General features: G+C 39.9%; 2 protein-coding genes across 2 annotated transcripts; one reads left to right on the top strand and one right to left on the bottom strand.

The window, feature by feature from the left end:
- Positions 1-3,660: 3,660 nt before the first annotated feature.
- On the bottom strand, positions 3,661-13,273 carry LOC149816180 (uncharacterized). Its single transcript, XM_089988061.1, has 5 exons — positions 13,270-13,273; positions 12,050-12,213; positions 11,843-11,950; positions 3,983-4,161; positions 3,661-3,784 (listed from the first exon to the last, which is right to left on the bottom strand). Exons 1-5 carry the CDS (start codon positions 13,271-13,273, stop codon positions 3,661-3,663), a joined length of 579 nt encoding a protein of 192 aa, XP_089844187.1.
- Positions 13,274-19,145: 5,872 nt separating this feature from the next.
- Positions 19,146-21,091, top strand: LOC149816179 (uncharacterized). Its single transcript, XM_089987564.1, has one exon. The coding sequence runs from the start codon at positions 19,190-19,192 to the stop codon at positions 19,910-19,912; it is 723 nt and encodes a 240-aa protein (XP_089843690.1). The 5' UTR covers positions 19,146-19,189; the 3' UTR covers positions 19,913-21,091.
- Positions 21,092-25,950: the final 4,859 nt, after the last annotated feature.

Genomic DNA, 25,950 nt, shown 5'->3' with positions numbered 1-25,950 from the left:
TTGTCAAGTGATGATCACAAATCACAGCTTGCACTTTCTCATGTTTCACTAAACTTGAGAAAGTGCTGCGATAACAAGCAGCTGAGAGAATCCAAAAATTGCATGGCATTGCAAACTCCTATGGAAAGGCCGACTGGTCCATTCCTTAACTCCTATGGAAGGAGATTCAACAGCACTTCCTCGCACACTCCTATGGAAGGAGATTCAACAGCACTTCCTCGTACACTCAGCAATGCTGGCATCAACATGCCTGGTATACTTGATCCATGCCTCGAGCAGTCTGGACATTCTACCTAGCTTGCAGAGGGAAGCTACCTACTCAAGATTGCCTTCAGTGTCTTGGCTTCTCCCTAGCTAAGTGTTGCTATCTTTGTCAAAAATGAGATTGAATCTCTGCATCACCTATTTTGTGAACCTTAAAATGGGATCAGCAAGCACTTTCACTAGTCAAAAGCTGGAGTAACTGCGGCATTGTTTCCTACCCCCATGGGTTCCAGCTGCTCACACTATGTACAGAACAAAGCAAATTACAAGATAAAGAGAATGAAGTAAAGAGAAGACATAAGATTTATGTGGTTTTTCATTCATCCTATGCCCACAGAGCGTAGGAGAAATGAAAAACTTACTAGCAAAGTATGAGGAAATGCAATGGTGAGATACAGAGCTCTCAAAACCTTAATCTCTAGTACACCCAAAAACTCTCATGCCCCAACTCCAAAAGGAGCCATGAGTTTTTCGTTGGGTGGGCAGACCTCGGGTCTCGGGGACAATGCTATGGTCTTGAAGGATGATCCATTTATTCGGATCAATGGCGGAGCCAAAAAAATTTGGTTGGAGGCACAGTCGTTGGTGAAGAGATAAAACTTAAATAAGTCTTTGAATTATATTGAAATCTATTGGTTATCAATGTAAAAAAAATCAGCAATATTTATCACAATATACTCAAATCATTTGAGATCAGTCTTGCATACATTCAACTCAAATAAACAGCAAGGAACCAGAACATTAGGCTGCTTTCCAAAAGCAGCTTCTAAAACTTAAAATGCACAATCCAGAACCCGGTTGAATGTAGATTCGAACTCGGGGAGTGACAGACGCGGGTCTAGATTAGGTGGAAGCTTAGGGTGTATGTGATACCGCTGCCACAGGGAGACATAAACGTGTCAGCACCACTTGCTGATTGCTGTCCTGGGCGAGTGCTCGCCACCTAAAACAAACTGCATCTAAATGACAACACATCACCGACGATAATATCCCGAACTGATTGCTGGATTAAAAGTAAACATACACTTATTTTCTGTTTGTCACACACCAGACAAATTAAAACACACATAGCGGTAGGCATTAGCATACAAGAGTTAAAATCAGATTCTTTGTTTCTTTACGAAATATCGCTGGAGGCACAATATTTTTTTTTTCGGTTTCAAATTCTGGGGTGGGCGACTGCCCACCCCTGGCTCCGCCACTGCCGTGATTGACTGCGCGGTTAGGTAGGTCACTGTGTCATTGCAAGGTTGTGCCAAATTGCTAATGACACTAATCTCAGATAAATGCCTCCTGGCTGCATGTACTCCCTGGGAAACCTCAAGGGTTTTACCAAGGAGCAGTGTGACAATGTGGGATCAGTGATGGGTGGGTTTGCTCTTGGCCTAAAAAAAAAGGAAGGAAAAAATTATGATCTCCCCAATTTTCTCTTCATTTGACCTTAAGCAACGAGATAGGAGTCCTTTGTCTTGGGTAGTTTGTGTGTGTGTGTGGGTGGGGGGGGGGGGTTGAATCAAATGATATTGAAGATCATTATTAATGGTGATTTTTAAGTGTTTTGCATCGGACACCAAATCTCCCAAAATTCTTTTGAATAGGGGTTTGTCATTTGGTATCCGACCCTTGAATAGGGATGCACACGAGCCAGGCTCGAGCCGAACTTGGCCTGGCTTGGCTCAACTCATAAAGAAAAATTGGTTGTTCAAGCTTGGCTCCAGCTCAAGCCTGGCTTGGCTCAGCTCATAAAGAAAAATTGATTGTTCAAGCTTGGCTCGATCTCGAGCCGAGCTTGAACAACCATGGCTCGGGATTGACTTGAGTCTAGCTCTCCATCAGGTGCAAAATACTTGGCCGAGGACGGGGGATCAGTTTTAGGTTCCATATTTAAAAGAAGTGGGCCAAAGTCCAGGCCAGATTTGGGACCAAGAGGCCTTTTTTTAGCTAGGCCAAGGGAACATCCCTCCTTCATCTCTAACCACACATTGGCAGGGCTCAAGTTGATAAAACCCTTGAGGTCTCCCCTACCCAATAAGGGCGTGTTTGATGGTGCATCCTGCGGGATGCTGCGCCCATCAAATAGTGGACGCAAAGGACGTGGAACGGTGAACCGTTCACCACCCACCATTATGATGGGAACAGGGATGGGGGAAACACAAAAAGAAATGTTGGGGGAAGGGGGGTCTAGCCCCGACCCTCTCTCTCTCACTTTATATATATATATATATATATGTGCAGCGGCCAAACAGCGAAAGGCCTGCTCTCTCTCTCTCTGTGTGTGTGTAGGGCTTAGATTAGGGCTCTGAATCAAATATCTTTAATTAGGGTGTTTGATATTTAATTTGATTAGGTTTTTTTTCTTTGATTAGAGTTTCAAATCAAATTTCTTTAATTAGGGCTTCATATAGTGAATTTGATTAGGGTTTTCTTATATTTGATTAGGCTATTTTTTTATTAAGATTTTAACTAGGGCTTTTTATAGTTAATGGTTTATTTTTCTTATAGTTTAGTTTTTTTTGTTTATTTATGATTTATTTTCTTGCATTTTAAGGTTTAATGATTTATTTATGGTTTCTGCATTTGTATATAAAAAGTTTGAATTCTTATTTATTTCTTCAAATTACCCAAATATTTAGATACAATCCAAGATCCATATCCGATGCTAAAATCCACAATAAACATGTTAAAACACTGTATGGTGGGATGGATCAAGTAGTGCAATCCAAAATGAAGTTATCCGACCAATTATAAATCAAACACCGAACACAAGGAATAAAACTTTTTGTCCAGTTAAAACAAATACTGGACATAGTACAGTTGTTACAGGACAAGACATGTGTTATGTATGTTATATTCCATTGTTCTGTCCAAACGTGGACAAGCAATCAAACACACCCCAAGGAGAATACCCAGTTTTGACAGGGGGGGACATGAGGGTAAGGGACACCCACTGTAGGTTTTGAATTGCAGTCGTATCATGTCAGGTGACAAACCATGGTTTCCCTTAGAGCCCTCATGGTACGAAGAGGCGGATGTTAGAATGGAAAATGGAAGCTAGGGTGTTTGGGAGAGAGAGAGAGAGGTGTGTGAGTGGTTACATTTTATTCTAATCCTGGCAAACACGACATTAGTGTTGAACCTGCCAACCCATTTAAAGTCTCATCAAACCATAAAAGCAATTCTTTATATTGCGGTCTAACAGAAATATGCATCCTTCGAAATAAAAGGATGAAGGATTTCAACAATAAGAATTTCATCTTCTAGATCAAATTTGTACTCTTGGTGATCAAAAGAAATCGCTTAATTTTTCCTATTCTTTTGCTAAATAGGCTGAAGTAACACCACCAAGCTAAGAAACAAAACAGTAATACAAGGCATTCTTGATCAAAAGCCATAAGTTCAGGATTCATAGTCGTCGAGTCCCAGATCTCTCAATGCATCACTAGCAGCATCTTTGCAGCTCACATGGTTGCGTTTGGCCTGCCGTATGACCTTTTCAATGCCATTATTTAGGAAGGTGGCCCTACATATACAAATTTCCAGTAAAAACTCAATTTATATGATAAAAACCTTGTTTGTAGACTAGATTAAAAAATTTCCTGTAAATCAGTATTATCAGGAAAAACTTAAATACAAGAAAGTTTGTTTTTGTCCAAAAACTCAAGTATTAGTTTATTTTATTCCTGTAAATAAATGCCACTGCCAGAAAGTTTGCACATGCCTGTTTTCAGGATTGCGAACAGTAAGATTGCGAATCATCAGGCATGCTTGTTTCTGCATCTGGCTGGCAGTAGGAAACTTCATCATTGCTTCCATTGCAAGATCACTAGCCCCTGCTTCCATTGCACTGGCTGCATTCTCAGGAGACCTTAGTGAAAGAACACAGATGATTGACAGGATCTGCACCCATGCAACCAAGAATTCATCAATTTATTAGACCTCCAGTTTCACAAATTTTAAAACAAGATATTCTCAATCTCAACTGTTTTTTATGAAGAGCTTTTCATGTTGGACATTTTGGGTTACGGGTCCAACCCACAGTCTGACCCGGTTTGACATCCTGTTAGTGGGTCACGTAAGTGACTGAATAATGGAGGTAGTGGGTGAGAGTTACGTGAATGTGGAGAGTCCACATTCACGTAACTGCCCAATTCTCCATTATATAAAGAGGTTTGGGCTTACGAAAATGATGAGATTTCGTAACAATTCCCTACCAAAATATTGTTCTGCATTCAGGCGCAGCAGAACGAGTCCTGCTCACCGTCGACATTAGGCCTGGGCTCATTGTGGGCGTCGACCGACTGAGGAGAACGCCGAACTACCTACACGGATAATGGCGAATCCAGGTACGCTCCCTGTCTTGTTGTTTTTACAGGGTTTCGCCCTACATTGGGTTATGGGCCCACGGCCACGCATTTCCGCTGCGTGTGGTTGCGTAGGCCGTTTCGGTGTTTTGGCGTCGGTGGAGTCGCCGTGGGGTGACAACCACCGGTAAGCGGCAGACTGTCGCTGTGGGGCGACAGTCATCACCGGCAAATGTCACCGTAAAGGGCGACATCTTTTTTCCCTATTTTGGCAAACCTTAAAAAAAAATATAATTGTTTTATACCTGTGGCCGTTGGGCTGCAGGGAGGATTTGCCGTCGGCAGGTTCTTTGCCAAAGATGTTGCCGTGGTTGAACGCCGGATGGCCGGCGTTCGGGGCCTCAAAACCCCCCCTTTTTTTTACTGCCTGGAGTTGCCGTCGCCGGGGGCGTCTGCAGTCGTTTCCAGCAAGTAGCCGGTGCTGGCAATAGCTTGCCACCGTTTGGTCGCCGTCGGTCGCCGATGGCTTTGCTGGCGCTGCTAGGATGTTGCCGGCGGATTTTAGGGCATCCGGATAATGGCAGCCACCATCGTCGCCGTGGGTCGACGTCTTCTGAAGGGGAGGTTGACGCCGGACCGGCGTCACCGTGGGGTGATGCAGGTCGCCGGCAACTGCGCCGGTCGCCGTGACGGCGACGTGGGTCGCCGTGAAACCAAAAAAAGGGGAAACCGAAAACCTCCTTTTCTGTTTCCCTAAAACTGAAACAGAAACCATCGGGTTTCTGTTTAGGTTTTAAAAGGGGACCGGATCGGGTCCGGCGAGGAGACCCGATGACAGACCCGATCCAAACCCTTTTGGGTGGATCGGGTCTGCTCCTTTACCTTTTGGATCTGACCCGGACCCATAAAAGTACCGGGTTTGGGTCTGATCCGGAAAGGATCAGGTTTGACCTGGGTCCATTTTGGACCGGGTCTAACCCGATCTGATTTTGGATCGGGTCCGATCCAGACCCATTAAGAACCGGGTCGTACCCGGGTCCATGTTGGACTGGGTCGAACCCGGTATCCGATTTGGACCGGGTCTAACTGGTCTGATTTTGGATCGGGTCCGATCCGGACCCATTAAGAACCGGGTCGTACCCGGGTCGAACCCGGTATCCGGTTTGGACCGGGTCATACCCGGGTCCATTTTGGACCGGGTCGAACCCGGTATCCGGTTTGGACCGGGTCCGACCCGGGTCTGTTTTAGACAGGGTCTGACCAGTGCCTGTTTCAGACCGGGTCTAACCCGGGTTCTGTTCGGGCCTGGTCTGATCCGTATTAAGTATGGGTCGGGTTAGACCCGGATCCCATTTAAAACTGGGTTGGATCCATAAAAACAGGATCCAAACACTATTGAGACTGAATCGGATCAGGAACCTGATCTGACCCCTTCCGGAACCGGTCCGGAGCCATTTTTGACCGGTTCTTTCCAGTTTTTCACCGGTTCCGGGATGCTGAGACCCTGTTTTCATAGATATAAAGAAATACAGGGATTTTGGTATACGGTTATAGGGTTTTATGAACTTTTGTTTATATTATGTATCGGTTTATAAGGTTCAGAACCGGTTCGGAACCTTAGATGACCGGTTCAGGGCGGTTTCAGACCAGTTCATAGTGTTTTTAGACCGGTTCCTACATGTGGACCCTGGGTTTTACCCATATGAGCATGCTTTTGTTATTTTTCATGCTTTATAAAGTATTTATTTTGAATAATGTATGACTTATGCATGTTAATTCATGTATTTAGCATTGGTTAAGTTATGCATGATGATTTTAAGCATGAATTATGACTAAATTTATGACAATTAGTTTATGCATTTTTGTTGTAGTATGAACTGATATTATGTCATGAATATACATGCATTAAAATGTGTGCATGGGTGTGCTTCATAATACAAATAAGTTTTTTCGGTAAAAGATTTTGATTAACCGATTCATGTAATCACCAAAGTGATCTGAGTCGTGTTAATTAAAGATTCTTTGGACCGTATTAAGATTCGTAATTATGATTATGTGTGAATTTATGAAACATCGATTCTACCCAAAGGTAGGTCGTTGTGTTCCAAATTTACACAGGGTGTGATAGTAGATGTGCATTTCAGCCCATGAAGCATGTTCGTACCCAAAGGTACAATGCTGAATTGCCTCTGGATTCATGATCTACTAGTTTCACCAACTATAGTCAATTCCTTGAGAATTGAAGAGACAGAGCAATTATGAGTATTATCGTTTTCACCAAAGTGAAACGATAATGGCTCAACTATGCTTGTCTCACAAAAGGTGAAAATAAAGGGTCTCACTTTTACCTTTTCAACACTAGTCTCGTATGAGCAATAATAGTAATGTCTTTCCATTTTTCGTTCCTTTAATTTATCAGGTTCCTTCCATATCGACAGTTCTAGTAGTATCCCTATCTTAGACAGATCAAATTTTTCTGATTGGAAAGAAATTGTGTTATTCACTTTGGGCTATATGGATTTAGATCTGACTCTTAGAATTGACGAACCTCTCGCTCTTAATGAGCAGAGCACAGCCGATCAGAAGGGTGCCTCTGAGAAGTGGGAGCGATCGAACAGACTTAGCCTGTTGCTTTTGCAATCTCGGGTGGCTAAGAACATTCGAGGCGCAATTCCTCATTGTAGGACTGTGAAGGAATTTCTGGGAGCCATTGAGGCTCAATTTGTCACTTCTAATAAGGCAAGGGCCAGTACCCTCATGTCCAAATTAGTGTCTATGAAATATGCTGGTGACAGTCACATCCGACAGCACATTTTGGAAATGAGAAATATTGCGACTCAACTGAATGACATGAAGTTCGCCATCTCTGACTCATTTTTAGTCCATCTGATCTTAACCTCGTTACCTACTGAGTATGGACCCTTTAAAATCTCCTACAACACACATAATGATTAGTGGTCTTTTAATGACCTCTTGAGTAAGTGTGTTGAGGAAGATGAGAGATTGAAGGGTGAGAGGGTGTCAAGTGCACATATGGCCTCTCATAAGGATAAACAGAGGTCGAGGCCAAAGAAAAGCTCCTTCAAAAAGAAGAATCAGAAGAGAGCCACTGGGGAGAGTTCAAACTCTCGGGCGAAAGCCAAACCCCAGCTAGGTGGCCCTTCTATAAAGTGTTTCTTTTGCAAAAAGAAGGGGCATAAGAAGGTGGACTGTTTGAAGTTCAAGAAATGACTCGAAAATAAAGGTAATAAGTCATTCGTTTCTCATGAGTGCAATCTAATTCATGTTTCATTGCATAGTTGGTGGATTGATTCTGGTGCCACGGTGCACATTGCCAACTCTTTGCAGGCATTTCTGAACAAAAGGGAACCAACGGAGCATGAAAGAAGCATCTTCTCAGGAAATAAGATGCGTTCACATGTCAAGAGCGTTGGGACCTGCAGAATTGTGTTGGAGTCGGGATTCATGTTGGATTTGGTTGATACATTTTATGTTCCATCTTATAGTCGGAGCCTAATTTCAATTTCAAAACTTGATAAGTTTGATTTTGTGTTTAAATTTGAAAAATCTGAACTTATTATTATGAAAAATTCAATGAATATAGGTTCTGCATATATGTGTGATGGTTTGTATCGATTAAGAACCAACTCCAAATTCAGGAATCTCACTCCGTTGAGAACACAATGATTGGCAATAAACGTGGTCTAAAGGATGATCAATCCTATTTGCTTTGGCATCGGAGATTAGGACATATCTCGAAAGAGAGAGTCCAAAGACTCGTAAAAAGAGGGAATCCTTGGATCCCTTGATTTTACGAATATAGAGCCATGTGTTGACTGCATAAAGGCCAAGCAGTCTAACACATATAAGAAAGATGCCAAACACAGCAATGGAAAGTTAGAAATAGTGCATACGGATGTCTGCGGCCCTTTTTCACCGTGTTATACGGGTGAAAAATATTTTGTCACCTTTATAGACGATTACTCACGGTATATGTATCTCTACTTATTATCTGAAAAATCAGAAGTCTTTCAGGTTTTTAAGGACTTCAAGAAAGAAGTAGAGAAACAAACCGGTGAAGTTATTAAGGTTGTCAGGTCAGATAGAGGTGGTGAATATTATGGTCGTTTCACTGAGATGGGACAAAAGGAAGGTCCATTATCGCGGTTTTTAAAAGAGGAAGGCATTGTACCTCAGTATACCATGTCTGGTAGTGCTTATCAGAATGGTGTAGCTGAGAGGAGAAACCGTACGCTTAAAGAAATGGTTCGAGCGATGTTGAATCACTCAAACCTTCTTTTAACCTTTTGGGGTGAAGCTCTTAGGACTGCAGTGCATATTTTGAATAAGGTTCCTATGAAGGCTGTTCAAAAGACTCCTTAGGAGTTATGGACAAGTAGAAAACCTTCTTTATCATATATGCACATATGGGGATGTCCAGCAGAAGCTAAATTGTATAACCCACATATAAAAGCTTTTGATCCTAGGACAACTAGTGGTTTCTTCATTGGTTATCCAGAAAGATCGAAAGGCTTTAGGTTTTATTGTCCATCTCATACACCACAGATAGTGGAAACAGATAAAGCAAGATTTCTTGAAAATGGTTCTGTTGGGATAGATGCATCTCAAAATATTGATTTTGAGGAAATGCAGGATGCAGGTTCTACACCTGCTGAGGATAATGACCCAATTTTCTCTATCATTGTTCCTTCGAGTAATGTAAGAGAAAGTCTAGTCAATGAACATCAATCCCAACTAGATCCGGTTGTTGATGAGTATATACAACAACAACAGGATACAGAGGTTCATTTTGAACCACCTGTAGCACCTGTATGGAGGTCCACCAGAATTAGGAAATCTGCTATCCATCCGGACTATGTGGTGTATTTATAAGAGTCAAATGATTTCATAGACATTGATAAAAATTCCTTCACATTTGCAGAAGCCATTGAAAGTGAAAGATCAACACATTGGATCAATGCCATGAAAGAAGAGCTTGACTCTATGGCAAAGAACCAAGTGTGGGATCTTGTACCTCGACCTGATGGAGTTAGACTTGTTTGTTGTAAATGAGTTTACAAAACCAAAACATACTTTAAAGGTCATGTGGAGAGGTACAAGGTTAGGCTTGTTGCAAAAGGTTTCACACAGATAGAGGGTATTGATTATAATAAGACTTTTTCTCCTGTCTCAACTAAAGAATCATTAAGGATAATCATGGCCCTCGTAGCTCATTTTGATTTAGAGATGCATCAGATGGATGTGAAAACCGCCTTCCTGAATGGGGATCTGGATGAGGAGGTATACATGCAACAACCTCCTGGTTTCAGTATAGATGACTCAAATAACTTAGTTTGCAAATTGAATAAGTCAATTTATGGACTTAAACAAGCCTCCCGCCAGTGGTATAAGAAGTTCAATCAGGTAATAATGAACTTTGGATTCACTGAAAATATTATTGATCAGTGTATTTACATTAAGACTAGTGGAAGTAAGTTCATAATTTTGGTTTTATATGTTGACAATATTCTTCTTGCAACTAATGATTTGAGTCTTTTACATGAAACAAAAGACTTTCTTTCCTCTCATTTCGATATGAAAGACATGGGTGAGGCCACTTATGTCCTTGGAATCGAGATCCGTCGTAACAGAACTAAGGGTGTCCTTGGCCTATCTCAGAAATCCTATATCCTTAAGGTTGTTAAAAGATATGGGATGGAGAATTCTTCTCCTAGTTCGGCACCTATAGTGAAAGGGGATAAATTGAGTTTGAAGGACTGTCCTCAGGATGATATTGCGAAGGCTCAGATGGATGCTGTCCCATATGCTTCAGCAGTTGGGAGTTTACAGTACACGCAGACTTGCACTCGACCTGATATAGCATTTGCTGTGGGAATGTTTGGTAGATATCAGTCAAATCCAGGCATTGCGCACTGGAAGGCAGCGAAGAAGATCATGCGCTATTTACAAGGAACGAAAGACTATATGTTGACCTACAGGAAAGCTGACCACCTAGAGGTCGTTGGATACTCTGATGCGGACTTAGGAGGATGTATTGACAGTAGAAAATCCACTACTGAATACATTTTCCTTCTAGCGGGTGGTGCTGTCTCATGGAGAAGCGGAAAGCAGTCTACCACTGCTGCTCATACCATGGAGGCAGAATTTATTGCTCTATACGAGACTTCGTCACAGGCCATTTGGATAAGGAACTTCATTATGGGTCTTGGTATAATGGACTCTATTGAGAGACCACTAAAGATCTTTTGTGATAATGAAGCAGCCGTGTCCTTTTCAAATAACAACAAGAGCTCAACATCGTGTCGACACATGGAGTTAAAATATTTTGTTGTTAAAGAAATGACTGAGAATCATGTGGTATGTATTGATACAATTGGGATGAAGGAAATGACTGCGGATCCCCTTACTAAAGGGCTAACACCGGAATTGTATTCCCAACATGTAAAGGGGATGGATCTTTTTTATTCCTTCTGATGTATGACAATACATTATGTAATCACATTTGTGTTTATGTTTTGATTCTCTAAGGTTTTGAGCTATTGTTGATTTTGCATAAAGAATCTCTCATATGGGTTAGAGAGAATAGCAGAATAACAATATTAAAGGACCAATAGAATAGGTGAGAGACCAACCTATTCATAAAGATAATTTCTTTACATGCCTAAGCACTGAAGCTGAATTGTAGTGTAGTACAAGGAAATATGATATTTCATAAAGGGGTGTTCATATCCTTGACTCATACGATTCATCCTTGTGATAAAGGGTGGCATGTGAACCCACATGAAGAATTAAATCGAGATAACGGTATACACCTCGATTTATTACACTGTTGGTGTCAATGGGTCAAGTGGGAGAATGTTGGACATTTTGGGTTACGGGTCCAACCCACAGTCTGACCCGGTTTGACATCCTGTTAGTGGGTCACGTAAGTGACTGAATAATGGAGGTAGTGGGTGGGAGTTACGTGAATGTGGAGAGACCACATTCACGTAACTGCCCAATTCTCCATTATATAAAGAGGTTTGGGGTTACGAAAATGATGAGATTTCGTAACAATTCCCTACCAAAATATTGTTCTGCATTCAGGCGCAGCAGAACGGGTCCTGCTCACCGTCGACATTAGGCCTGGGCTCATTGTGGGCGTCGACCGGCTGAGGAGAACGTCGAACTACCTACACGGACAATGGCGAATCCAGGTACGCTCCCTGTCTTGTTGTTTTTACATGGTTTTGCCCTACATTTCATTCTCCACCTACCTCTTGTAGGACAGCAGGATCTTCGACAAATATTGAAGAAAGTTGAATCAGTTTACTTAGTCCCTGCTTCTCAACAATGGCATTTTTGTTTGCGTCACTGCCAGCCAACTTATGGGAGTCCCAAAAAATTAGGCCTTCAAGGAATCACACATAAGTCTAATGAAAAATGTAAGAGCAAAAAATTCCAATTCGAATGACACTTGAAACCTTAGACAACAAGGAGCAGAGAGCTTTAGCAGCAGCCTTGTGATTTTGCACACAGATGTTACTGATACACTGGAGAACCACATCTATGCCACCATTGTCAGCAATCATCCTGCAAATCTCATCATGTAACAACAATGCAATGCAAAAATGCAAAAGTATATAAGCTCACCAGAATGGTGAAGGGCCATGTTGCAAACTAATCTGCCAGTGTCACGTATGCTATTATTCACATTCATGAATTTGTGGCTGCTTCTATCTGATTGTGCACATGGTTGTCGATGGGTATATCATCATCATCATCAAGAAACCTTAGCCCATATACATGCATATTTGGCTGTGTATGAATGCAGCTTCCATTTTTCACCTTGCATAAAAATGAATATGAATGCTTGCAGGAGCATTTTCATGATATGATATTGCTACCAAAAGAAGAACCTTAAATTATTCATTATTGCAACCTGGAAGTCTTTTTGGTGTTGGAAAGTGCAATAACATGGTGCCATGATTGAATCCTTCTCGTTGGATTTTCAAATGTATTCAGTTGCTCTTGACTATACTCAAGAGCCAAAATCCTTTGCTGAAGCCGGTCAAAATTTTCGTTGGGTAGATGCTATGAATGATGAGATAGCAGCCTTTCATGAGTGTCACATGAGAAATTGTTCCTCGACCAGCAAATAAGAATGTAGTTGGATGTCGCTGGGTGTATAAGATTAAGCACAAATCTGTTGGTAGCATTGAGCGCTTTAAAGCCAGATTAGTGGCAAAGGGATACACTCAGAAACATGGCCTGAACTTTGATGAAACTTTCAGTCTAGTTGTTCAGATGGGCACAATTCATATTGTTCTATCTTTGGTTGTTTCAAACAGGTAGGATCTATTTCAATGGTTAAGAATGCCTTCCTGCATGGTGATTTGTATGAAAAAGTATATATGGAGCACCCACCTGGATATCCTGAAGGCCAAGTCACACGGACTCGGCTGTAAGGTCGACACACCCGCGTCGACACGCCCCGACACGGGTGCGGCTTCAGACACAGGGCAGACACGGTCAACCAAGTGTCATACTCGGTCAACGCATCGGAGTCAAGTTCATCCACATTTGGACTCGGTCAACTTTGACCGAGCTTATTTTTGTCTATTTTAGGGCAAAAAATGTATAAAAACTAAAAAAAAAAATCTTTATATATATATATAGCCGTGTCCCCGTGTCGCACTTGTACCCATACCCGCACCCATGTGACATAGCCCGAAGGAGATGCACGGTCTATTGTATTTAAGTTGAAGAAGACTATTTATAGACTTAAACAAGCCTCTCCAGCTTGGTTTGATACTTTCAGCACAGTGATATGATCTCTTGGGTAGTATATGTGGATGATATAATCATTACAAGGAACGGTGGTACGAAAATTGAACAACTAAAATCCATTCTGCATGGTAAATTTTATATGAAAGATTTGGGACCCCTTCGGTTTTTCCTTGGAGTACAGGTAGATCAAAGATCAGATACTTTGGTCTTATCACAACATAAGTAAGCTAGACACATTCTTGAACCCAATGGTATACTACAGTGCAAACCTGTGCACACTCCTATGATTGTTCACACTCAATTGGGTGATGTTTCTCTGGTTGATAATGACTTTCTTGAGCCAGAAAAGTATCACAGCATTGTTGGAGCTTTACAATACCTGACTTTCACACGTCCGGACTTAGCCTTTTCTGTCAATCAGGTATCACAGTTTATGCATAAGCCTCAAATGAAGCACATGAAAGCTGTGAAGAGAATTCTCCGGTACATTAAAGGTACACTTTCAGATGGTCTTGTATATGTTAGATCCACCCCTGTGAGCAATCCAGTTTCTATTAAAGTTATTGTATACTCTGATGTTGATTGGATCCATGATTCTATTACAAGACGGTATGGGGTTTATTTGGATACTCACCTTGTATCTTGGGTCAGCATAAAGCAAAAAACGATGCTTGAAGCAGAATATCCATTTGGGGTTCAAACTTGCAACGTCCCAACATAACGTGACCTGCACTAACTGATCCTGCAGACAAGCAGAACCCCCCGTTGGTACATGTTTGAACTTTACATAAATTGTCCATAACCAATTCTGAACCGATCCTACTTCAAATAGATCGATTCAGATAACCCGAGCCAAAATGGGCCAGTTTTGGAGGAGGGGTCAAATTGATCCTTCTTTTGAATCCGTTTCGATCTAAATCAGCCAATTCAGGCTTCAGACAGATTTTGAAAACATTGGTCTATACTTGGAGACGGGTTACAATTTTCCCTTTTTTTCCTTTGTTTTATGCCCAAGGAACTCAACTGGGTAGCTAAGCTCCAAAGTAGCTAGGCATGGTCCAATTTTGACATGAATTGGATCCTATAGGACCTGAGTTGGGGCATGATGAACTAGATCCTATTATCTATCTGGTTCAGACCCACACGGTCTCGATATTAATATATAGACCTTGGTCTGGTTTACAACCTGGCTCCAATTTTCCCTATGCTGGGTCTAGTTGGATCAGACCTGAACCGCATACCAACATGTCAGGCTGAAACATTTCTGGATCAACAGGGTCCTGTGTGGATTCCAAAGTGAGAAAATGGAATTTTTGTTTTTTTACAGAGAGAAAACGGATTGTTATCCATCAGAGATCAATATAAATTACCCATTCAAGAATTGACCTTGAAATGGTGGTTATGTTATTATCAGGGCTGGGAAATGAGTCTCAACTGCTCACGTTTGAACTTGTGAAATAATTTTGGCAAACCAAACACAAACAAGCAATGTTTTGACTTGTATGGGTTTGTTGATTAATAATAAATATGTTTACATGCATTTTGTATCACAGTAAAAGGTTGAAGTGTTTGGCATGCAATCAATAAGTTTGGGGTTCAAATTCTGTCATTTTTTCAATTATATGAGTTTCAGCTTGAGCTCAAGCTAGGCTCAGCTCAACAGAAAAAATGAGCCCAACACCTTCCATTCCCTACCTGCAAGTATTTAAAAGGGTGACTTTAGGAACATCACCAAGTCTATGGAAAACCATGAACTCGGAATCCATAAATCTATATTCCTTAAGGAAGTTAATGCACTTTAAAAAAGTAAATCTCATTTGAACAATACCAAAAAATAATTACACGTAAAACTTTTCTAACACAAAACCTTAAAAAAGAAGCCTCATAAAAATTGAGTTGTCATGAAACTCAAAAGTGAGATTTAAAAAGTGAAAACCCATTTTCTCAAGAAGTCATCTCTTGAACAATATTTTCACTTCTCAAAAACTCAACCAAACTTACCATGTCAACAACAACAACAACAACTACGCCTTCATCCCAAAACAATTGGGGTCGGCGATATGAACAAAAAAAGAAAATCATTCTGGGTCTTCCACATGAATCCTTCTCCGCCAATCATTTCTATCCAATGCCATGTCCTCGGTGAGGTTCAAAGCATTCATATCCTTTCCTATCACCTCCATCCATGTCTTCCTAGGCTTACCCCGACCTCTTTTAACTAATATATTTTTTCATTTCTCCATCTTTCTAACTGGAGCATCATAAGGCCTTCGCTGAATATGTCCAAACCACCGTAAACGATTCTCTCTCATCTTATTTTCAATAGGTGCAACGCCTACCTTCTTACGTATCTCCTCATTTCGAATCTTATCTTTTATTGTATTTCCACACATCCATCTCAGCATATGCATCTCAGCTACACTCATTTTTTGAATATGATGTCGCTTGGCAGCCCAACATTCTGTACCATATAGTAAAGCGGGCCTAATAGTCATCCTATAAAACTTTTTCTTCAACCGCAATGGCATTCTACGATCGCACAACACTCCAGTTGTACTTTTTTATTTCATCCACCCAACCTTTATCCTATGATTTACATCTCCATCAATTTCTCCATACTTTTGAATGATAGATCCCAAAATATTTGAAACAATCATCCACCGGTATTTTTTGCTCACCAAGCTTCACTACACTCCCATCACTACTTCGTTGCTTACTAAACCGACATTCCATGTATTCTGTCTTACTCTTACTCAACTTAAAACTTCTTGCTTCCAATGTCCGTCTCCATAATTCTAACTTAGCATTAACCCCAGCTCTAGACTCATCAATCAAAACAATATCATCAACAAACAACATACATCATGCCACATTTTCTTGAATTGATCTCGTAAGCTCATCCATCACTATAGCAAATAGGAAAAGGCTTAAAGCAGATCCTTGATGTAACCCAACCGTTATAGGAAAATTGGTTGTCACCCCTCCACAAGTGCGGACATTGGTTACTACTCCTTCATACATATCTTTAATTATACTAATATACTTGAGAGAAACACCTTTCTTCATCATTGTCCACCAGAGAACGTCCCTAGGTACTCTATCGTATGCCTTTTCCAAATCAATAAAAACCATATGCAAATCTATGTTCCTCTCTCTATTTCTCTCAATAAGTTGTCTAAGAAGATGTATACCTTCCATAGTTGATCTTCCAGGCATAAAACCAAATTGATTCTCCGATATCATGTCAACCTTCCTCAACCTAGACTCAATCACTCTCTCCCAAAGTTTCATAGTATGACTCATGAGTTTTATACCACAATAGTTTGTACAATCTTGTATATCACCCTTATTCTTATATAGAGGCACCAAAGTACTCTTCCTTCACTCATTAGGCATCTTATTTGTCCGCCAAATCTTGTTAAAAAGATTTATCAACCATTCTAAACCTTTCTCTCCCAAGCATTTTCAAGCCTCGATAGCTGCCCTTCTTGATTTCATTTTCTTCAAAGCCTTTGCAATTTCTTTCTTTTGAATCTTGCGCATGAAGTCACGATTCATCGCATGAAAAGGAATGGAGAAGTCTCCAAGATCCTGAGCATGACTTTCATTAAATAGCTTATCAAAATAATCTTTTCATCTCTCCTTAATCTCCTCATCTTTGACTAAAACTCTTTGCGTTTCATCTTAGATACATCTAACCATACCCAGATCCCTCGATTTCCTATCTCTCATCTTTGCAAGCCTATAAATATCCTTCTCGCCCTCTTTGGTATCCAACTTGTCATAAACCTCCTTATATACCTTATCCTTAGCGTTCCGAACTACTTTTTTTAGCTTCCTTCTTTGCTATCATATACTTCTCCAAATTCTCATTATCACGACTCTTACTTAGATTTTTATAACACTCTCTTTTAACCTTAATAGCTAATTTGACATTATCGTTCCACCACGATGTATCCTTACCTAGCGGTGCACCGCCTTTAGACTCACCCAATACCTCCTTAGCCATCTTTCTCATGCCACCCACTATCTTATTCCACATTGATTCTGAATCCTCCTCGAGACACCAATCAACGTCCTTAACTACCTGCTCTACAAACATTCCTTGTTTAGCTCCTTTTAGTACCCACCACTTAATTCTAGGATTTATCCTATGTCTATTCCTTTTGCGGCATTGTCTAATTCTAAGATCTAAAATTAAGACTCTATGTTTTGTAGCTACACTTTCTCCCGGTATAACCTTACAATCGATGCAACAACCCCTGTCTTTCTATCTAAGTAGAAGAAAATCTATCTGACTCGTATTAACCCCACTTTTAAATGTTACTAAGTGAGACTCCCACTTCCTAAACCAAGTATTTGCTAAGATCATATCATAGGACAAACCAAAATCTAAAATCCTTTCTCCACTTTCGTTTCTTTCTGCTATACCATAGCCTCTATGGATACTCTCAAATACATCCCTACTAATGCCTACATGCTCATTAAGGTCACCGTCAATGAAAAACCTTTTTCCATAAGATATCCCTTGTACTACATCTAAATCTTCTCAAAATTGACGCTTAATGGAATCATCTAAACCTACTTGAAGTGCATAAACACTAATAATATTAATAATATTCATACCTAATACTAATTTAATAAGTAAAATCCTATCACCCTTCCTACGGACCTCAACTACATTATCTATAAACTCACGACTCATAACAATCTCTACTTCATTCCTATTCCTATTTATTCCTGTATACCAAATCTTATATCCCTAAGATTCTATCACTTTTGCTTTCTCACCTACTCATTTGGTTTCTTGTAGACATAAAATATCAATCTTTCTCCTACACATAACATCTACTAACTGTACCAACTTACCAGTTAAAGACCTTATGTTCTGAGTGGCTAACCTAATTTTATGATCTTGGACTAACTTCTTTACCCCCACTCGTCCAACAAAGTGAGGGAACCCTTGCTTATTTGACACCACACCCGAGCGTCGGTGTGACGCGTTGCTTCCTGGCGACGACCTAGCAACCCTTGCTCATTTATCACTGCCTCCGGGACTATAGAGTACAGTGCATCGCTCAGTAGGAAACGCCTAGGCCTACCGCAACCCTCCCGGCTTGGGACCGGCAGTGTATAACTAAACAGTCGAAGTTAACCAAACTTACCCTGTATTTTAAAAAAAATGAAAGTGAATCAATGTGATTTTGAATTGAAATCACATCCCGGCCCGTCATGAAAAATCACCGGTTGCCAATTCTAATGTTCGTTTTCTTTTATAATCACTCTCTCGTTCCCGTACGAGTGATTCTAAAAGAGCGCAACCTTACTTGTGTGGCAGAATCTGTTAGTAAACTTCACCTTTTGTTGAGACGTTGCAAGTTCGAATCCCTATGGTACAATTGTATAACTGGTAGCGGACCGACTAACCCTAGCTTTCTCTGTAAAAAATAAAGTATGAACCCCGGGCAATGGAGAACTATAGCTTTTACACATTGATGAACCGATGAACGGCCACAAGACGCAGATGGTCCCACATAATAAGGATATTCTAGTCATTTCGGTATCAAGGAAAAGTTCGAGACCTGCATTCTTTTGGTTTGGCGTCGCGGGATGTCCTCACTTTTTTAAACGGAAATAAAAGGAAATTATTATTAAAGAAAAAAAAAAGGAAAAGCGGAAGTCGATGGGGGTTTGGAGTGGCGTCCAGCTGTGCTGAAGCGGCAGAGCGAGGAAAACGCCAAAACAGACACGCATGTTAACTGTCCCCAACGGCTTTCCCCGTCCATTCCAGGCGGGAAAAGCCAGCCGCACGATCTTCACGTGGACGGTCGCGGATGCGCCGCTTAAAGAAGCTGGCGTGGCCGTCCAACAGTTTAAAACGCCCCTTGCTCTTCACGAAGAGTCGTCCAGGCTGTTGCGGGCCCACCGGGTCCGTCCAATCAGCGCTCATGGTCTCTCTCTCTCTGGTGGAAGAAGAGCGGGTGGTCATGGCGATCGGCGGAGACGGGGAGGGGGCCGCGGAGCGCGGAGGAGGGCGCGGCACTGAGCCATGCAGTGGCTCGGACGGGAGCGAGAAACTGATCGGAGGTGAGGGGGGCAGACTGAGGTGGTGCAACCAGCTGAGCACACAGGCGGAGCTCCGCCCCTTCTCGGAGGAGGAGGAGGAGGACGACGACGACCGCACCACCGCCGATGCCAATGCGCGCTATGGAGACCGGAATCCTGCCATCTCCGGGATCCTCCCGGTACGGACGGACAACTCCGTCAAGAACCACTGGAGGTCCACGCCCAAGAGGAAGGCCCTCTTTGGCGGTGGTGGTGGTGCGAGACCAGAGGTCGACAAGGAAAATAAAAAGAGGGCGAGGGTATCGGCCTTCAGGGAGTACGTGCCGGGCTCGGCGACGGCGTTGAGCCTGTCCCTGCCGGTAAGCGGGGCGTCATCGGAAAATGGTGGTGGGGTGATGGGGAGGAAGGGATTGGAGATGTTGAGGGAGGTGATAGCGAGAGAGGTGAAGAGTTATATCAACTCCATTTTGGTGGTTCCGCGTCGTGGGTGATCGGTCTTTCTCTTTCTTTCGTTTCCTTCCTCCTTCCTGCTTCGTCTAGGGAATTTTTGTAGTCTCTTCTTTTTCTTCTTCTTCGTCTGGGAAGTTTTTGTGTTCTTCTTTTCTCTTTTATGGTGCGTGGGGTAAACGATGGGAGAAAAGAAATGAGAGGAGGAAGATGAAACTGGAATACAACCGAGAACAAAGAAAAAGCTCGGGGTAAAGCAAAGATGAAAATGAAAAAAAAAATTACACACTACCTTTTGTTTGTCCATGTGCTTCAATGTGAATGTGATAGTTCATCTAAAGGTTGTTTCAGAAGGGGGGGGAAAACTATTTTTTATAATTCATCTAAAGGTTGTTTCAGAAGAAAAAAAAACTTTTTTTTATGTTTTTAATGGAAAACAACGGTTTTTTTGTTATGAGAGAAGGATTCACTAATTCATAAGAAAAAACAGTATGCATTCGAAGGAAAGACTAATTGGTTCTTCTTAATGGTAATGGTGTGAAGGGTCTTGGTTTTCCATTTTTTTTTTGTCTTTTTGTTTTTTACTCATCTTTTTGGAATCCGACTCCACAGATGTGATGTACATTTAGTAAAAATAAGTTTTTAAATCACCCAATTGTGACATGTAAGTTTTTATAAAGCTTAAAAAATCAATGACTTAAAATTTTCATAAATTTAAAGACTGTTTAATCATATTTTTAAAGAAAAAGACGTGATTCAACAGCCCAATTCCTAGTGAATTGATCAAAACACATCAGTGTTGTCATATTTGTGAACATGGCTTGAAGCATCAAAAATCAGTTTAAGAATTTGTGAAAGTAATTTGTAGGAGCATGCGAAGCAGCCATCCATCTTGCAAAGCAGTCTATGCTGTTTGGCATTTTTGCTTCTCCTGGGCAAAGACCACCTTTGCCAACAATTTTTTCTTTTTCCTTTAGAGGTACACGTTTTTGGAGCAGATGATTTGACAAAACACTAATTTTTGTGATTTGAAATTACCACCGTCCATGACTTCAATCCTCACCATTCATTGTGAAACCATGACCATGATTTTCTGTTGTTGATGCTTCTTAAATTAATTATTTTATCATTGTTAATTTCAAGAATATCCTATTCATTTTTTGTTTAGCACACATTTTTTTTATGGCCTGATAAGACACATTGTCAAGGGCTTACGTATGGCACATTGGCATCGTGTGTACGTTTGAAAGCCAGAAAGATGCAGGAAAACTAGTGCGAAATGAAACCCTTCCAAATTTGAGAAATTGTTTAGCTGAGAGTTTTTTTTAAGTATACTTTTTGATAGAAAACATTCCTCCACAGAAGAAATATTTTCAAACAAGAAAAAAATTAGTTTACACCCTCCACTACCCACCATCACCACCCACCCCCCTCCTCCTCCTCTCTCATTTTTCACATTTTCTCACTATGTTATTCTCATGCTACACAAAAAAAAATTAAAAACTTTCTTTTTTAAAAACTTCTCATATAAAAAGCTTTCATAGGAAAACTTTTATTTTCCTATGAGAGTTTTTCTCTCTTCTAAATATGCCTCAAGTGTGTTTACAAAAGAGAACAAAGATTAGGTCACAAGCACCTCTGAAGGTATCATTCATTCATGAGATTGTTGGTCAGACATAACCATGGATGGCCATGTTCACGCATGGATTCATGCGTTGAGGAGAGAGGTGGATTGGTGCAGGCACACCCCGAATCGACTGGAAAAACCTTAATCAGGTGGTTGTCGGTGTCTGCCACCATTTTCTAAGGTGTAGGTAGACCCCGAATCAAGATATGCTTCTTGACTCATGGCGGAGGAGGCAAAACCCCCTCCGTGAACCATAATATATATTAAAAAAACAAAAAAGTTAAAAACAAAATAAAGTTTTACCTATCTTTTTGGTCGGCTATTTTTTTTCAAAAGAAGTCGATCCCTACCCGACGTCAAGGGCAGAAGAAAAGCCCTTTCACCCGGGTGGTGGCTGCCGACATCAAGGGGCAGAGTCAACCTCTCTTTTGTCGGGTGGCTATTACTGCCCTCAGAGGAGTAGGTCTGATTCCTGCAACAGACGCTGGAGGAGGTTAAACCTCTATCCTTTCTCTGATTTAGGTTTCAGAGGTTACCGAAAAAAGGCAACCCATGTTGTTTGCAACCTAAAACGAGGAGGTGGAGGAGATCCCCTCACTGTTTTCCTCTCGACATTGAGCCTAAGGGCAGAGGCCGTTATCTTTTTTCACTCGTTAAGTCAGGCGGTGCTGAGGGAATCACTTGTTGAGACGTTCAGGTGAGAATCAGCTCTAGTCGAGGGGCATCCACCGGAAGAACCCCTTAACTCTTGCTTTGTGACCTTTCCCTCTACTCGCCGGCGTCAGGGAACATCTGCCCCCCTTTTCTTCCAAGAAAGGGCATGAGTTCTTCGACGTTGAGTGTTTAAAATGCCCTTCTTCGGCGAGAATCACAACACCGATCGAAAAAAATCGCCAGACTCGCAAGGGGAGGCAGAGGAATCGATGGAGGGTAAGGCGGAACATGGAGGAAACAATTTTTTTTTTTAAGATTAGGGTTTTGAAAATCGACTTTTTGGTTTTATACCCTTTTATGATTAAAAGTACTTTTATGCCCCTTTCTTTTTTAATATTTCCATTCTCTGTTAAGGTTTATTTACATAACTGCCCTTTTGTTTTTTGTAAATTTTGATTATATCCTGATATCGTAAGATTACTAGAGTGCCCCTACTCTTATCTGTTAATTACCTATGTGTCCTCTATTCTCACAAAATAGAGGCCTCATTTTTTGGTAAATTCCAAAAAAGTCGGAGAATAACTGAGACCTAATTTTCTAAAAATTACAGAAAGACCTTTGAACTTTTCTATTTAACTCAGAAAGTTTTGTTTATTATTTTTAAGGGTTCTATTTTTCTATTTTTTCATAAAGTTGATTGATGACTTTTCTAAATTTGCAAGAAATTAGTTAGTTTATGCAGTTTGCCCCATAAAATCTTATTTTGACTGAAATAAGTTAGGAATTGATTGTCTTCCATATTTTTTGATATTTGCATGATAAAATATGCCTTATATAATTTATTTCTTGATTATGAATGTGATATTTTGGATATTTATGGCTAATGTTATGTTGTGTATTTTTTTGTTGGATGTTGAATATATTTTTATCATATCTTGCCAATATATAATAGCAAATATCAGAAAAATGTCTAGTAGGGTTTGTGCTACCAAGTTAGCTAAAAATCGATAAACTGAATGAAATCAATTTTCATATCTGAAAGAGAAGGATTCCTTTTGTTTTGACCTTAGAGGACATCGAGAATGCCCTAAATACTAAACTGAGAGACCTTAGTGACAAAGCTTCTTAAGCAGATAAAAATGCTCATATCAAATATAAAAATGATAACATATTAGCTAGAACGATCATGCTCACATACATGGATGATGATCTTATTAGGGTATTCGAGGATTACCCTACTACAAAATCTATATTTGAAGTTATTTCAAAGAAATATAAGACTACCTCAGAAACCCACATTCAATTGCTCTTGGAGCAATATAATTCATGTAAGATGCAAGAAAATGAAAATGTAGTTGACCATGTGAATAAAATGTTGGTAATAACAAAGAACTTGGCCATTATTGGGAATGTAATCCTTAATCGTATACAAATATCCACTATTTTGTATAGCCTTCCATCTTTGTGAAAGATTGTCCAAAGTGCTCTTTGGTTGAACTCTAAAAAGCTAATATTGAAAGAGCTGCCAACTAAGCTGAAAATTGAGCAACAACATATGCAGCTAGACAAGAAGAACAAATTATATTTCGCTAAAGATGTTCCTAGCAGCAGCCATAGTCCTTCCAAGCATCCACATTTCAAAAGAAAGTCTTTAAAAAATAATGGCAAATTTGATAAGAAAAATGGTCCAATATTCTGCAAGCCACAGGCAACAACCTCCCAACTGAATTATTTCAAGTGTAGAAAATGTGGGCACTTTAACAAAGATTGTTGGAATCACTCGAACAACAACAACAGGAACAATAAAAATGATAGGCAAAAAGAGAGGCGTGATATAATCTGTGTGATATCAGAATGCTCATATACAAACCAGGCACTTTCTGGATGGTAGGTGGATTCTGAAACGACACGACATATAGCCAAGAGCAAGGAAGGAATGGTAGACATAGTTGAGTATAAACTCAGGGAACATCAGGTGTATATGAGGAACAACACCTACTCTGATGTTATGGGTGTTAGGACTTACCATATTGAAACCCAAAGAAACAATGTTTTGTTAGCAAATATTTTGTTTGTACCACCCATGCGACAAAACCTAGTGTTTGTTTCAGCACTGGTCAATAAGGGGATTGAAGTTAGGTTTTTACCTGAAAAGGTCACTATGGGCAAACACGATCGGGTTGTGTTTGATGGGGTTTTCGACAAAGAACATTGGCTGTTTAAAATTTTAGATTTTAAGATGAATAAAATTTCATCTATTTTTGTGTATATTAGTAATGTATTTAATCTGAATATGAATGTATGGCACGAAAGAGTAGGATATATTAATTTAAAAAAAATAAAAAAACTTGTTAAATTAAATCTAATGTTTAACTTTGAAGAAACATCTTTTCACATATGTAAATTATGTATTTATGAAAAAATAATAAGAAAACCATTTCAAAATAATATAATTAGAGAAACTGAATCGATAAAAATTATTCATTCAGATATTTGTGGCTCCTTCAAGACCCAAAAACATAAAGAAATGCAATATTTCATATATTTTATTGATGATTATTCAAGATATAGTTATATATATCTTATAGCATATAAGTATGAAGCATTAGAAAATTTTAATGAATATCATCAAGAAGTTGAAACCTAATTAGCAGAAAAATTAAAGTTTTAGATCGAGGAAGAGAATATACCTCAAATGAATTTTTTGAATATTGTAAGGCTCACAAGATGAGATCTCAAACTACAACTCTAGGAACACTTCAACAAAATGGTGTGACTGAAAAATATAATAGGACTCTTGTTGATATGGTTAGATGCATGTTATCTAATGCTTCGTTACTCAGTATTTTGGGAAGAAGCGATACATACTACAACAAATATTCTAAATAGGGTTCTGTGTAAGGTTATAGTATCTACATGTATGGACTGCAAGAAAACCTAACCTAAGTCACCTTCGTAGATGAAGTTCAGTAGCTCATATAAAGGTTATAGAGTGATCAAGAGATAAAATTGATAGCAGATCCAAAATGTGTATCTTTATTAGATATCCCAAAGAATCTAAAGGTTATAGATTTTACCATCCTAATAAGGGTTTAATTGAAATTAGAGATATTGTATTCTTGAAAGATCAAAATATAGAATGAGTTATTCCTGAATAAATAGAGACAATCCACTTGATTTCTACGATGGCTCTGATGATTTACAAGAACAGTTAGGTAATAATGAACCAATTGCTAGTGTTGTGTCTACTTCTCATCAGACTCAGGTTGACCAAAAAAGGTCTAGAACTCTTTAGTCATACTTGGATGACTATTATGTCTACTTGTCGGAGTAATTGTGTTATGCCTTAGACATTGATGACATGGAAGATAACATGTCATATAATGAGGCAATAAAATTACTTCAGTCAACAGACTTGGTAAAAGCCATGGATGAGAAAATTGAGTCAATTAAGAAAAACCAAGTCTGAGAATTGACTGATTTACCTAAGAAAAGGAAAGTCATTGAATGCAAATGGATTTTAAAGAAGAAATTTAAATCCGATGGTAGTATTGATAAATTTAAAGCTAGATTGGTAGTTAAAGTTTTTTCTCAGAAAGAAGGGTTAGACTATATTGATGCATATTCACCAATTACAAAATTTGCCTCAATAAGGATAATCATCACTATTGTAGCTCATTACGATCTAGATTTATATCAAATGGATGTTAAAACTGCATTCCTAAATGATGAGCTTAAGAAACCATTTTTATGGAACTGTTTGAAGGCTATGTTGTTAATGGCCAAAAAGATAAAATATAT

Source organism: Nuphar pumila, chromosome 14, assembly GCF_984573655.1.
Source record: "Nuphar pumila chromosome 14, dmNupPumi1.hap1.1, whole genome shotgun sequence".
Classification (NCBI taxonomy): domain Eukaryota; kingdom Viridiplantae; phylum Streptophyta; class Magnoliopsida; order Nymphaeales; family Nymphaeaceae; genus Nuphar; species Nuphar pumila.
This window is presented reverse-complemented; position numbering and strand designations above follow the sequence as displayed.

Coding starts and splice junctions, on each gene's coding strand:
- LOC149816180 (XM_089988061.1), bottom strand. Junction 11,951..12,049: donor TCTGCTCCTTGTTGTCTAAG/GTTTCAAGTGTC, acceptor GACTCCCATAAG/TTGGCTGGCAGTGACGCAAA. Junction 4,162..11,842: donor ATCCTGCTGTCCTACAAGAG/GTAGGTGGAGAA, acceptor GCATGGGTGCAG/ATCCTGTCAATCATCTGTGT.
- LOC149816179 (XM_089987564.1), top strand. CDS start 19,190: ATGCGCCGCTTAAAGAAGCTGGCGTGGCCGTCCAACAGTTTAAAACGC.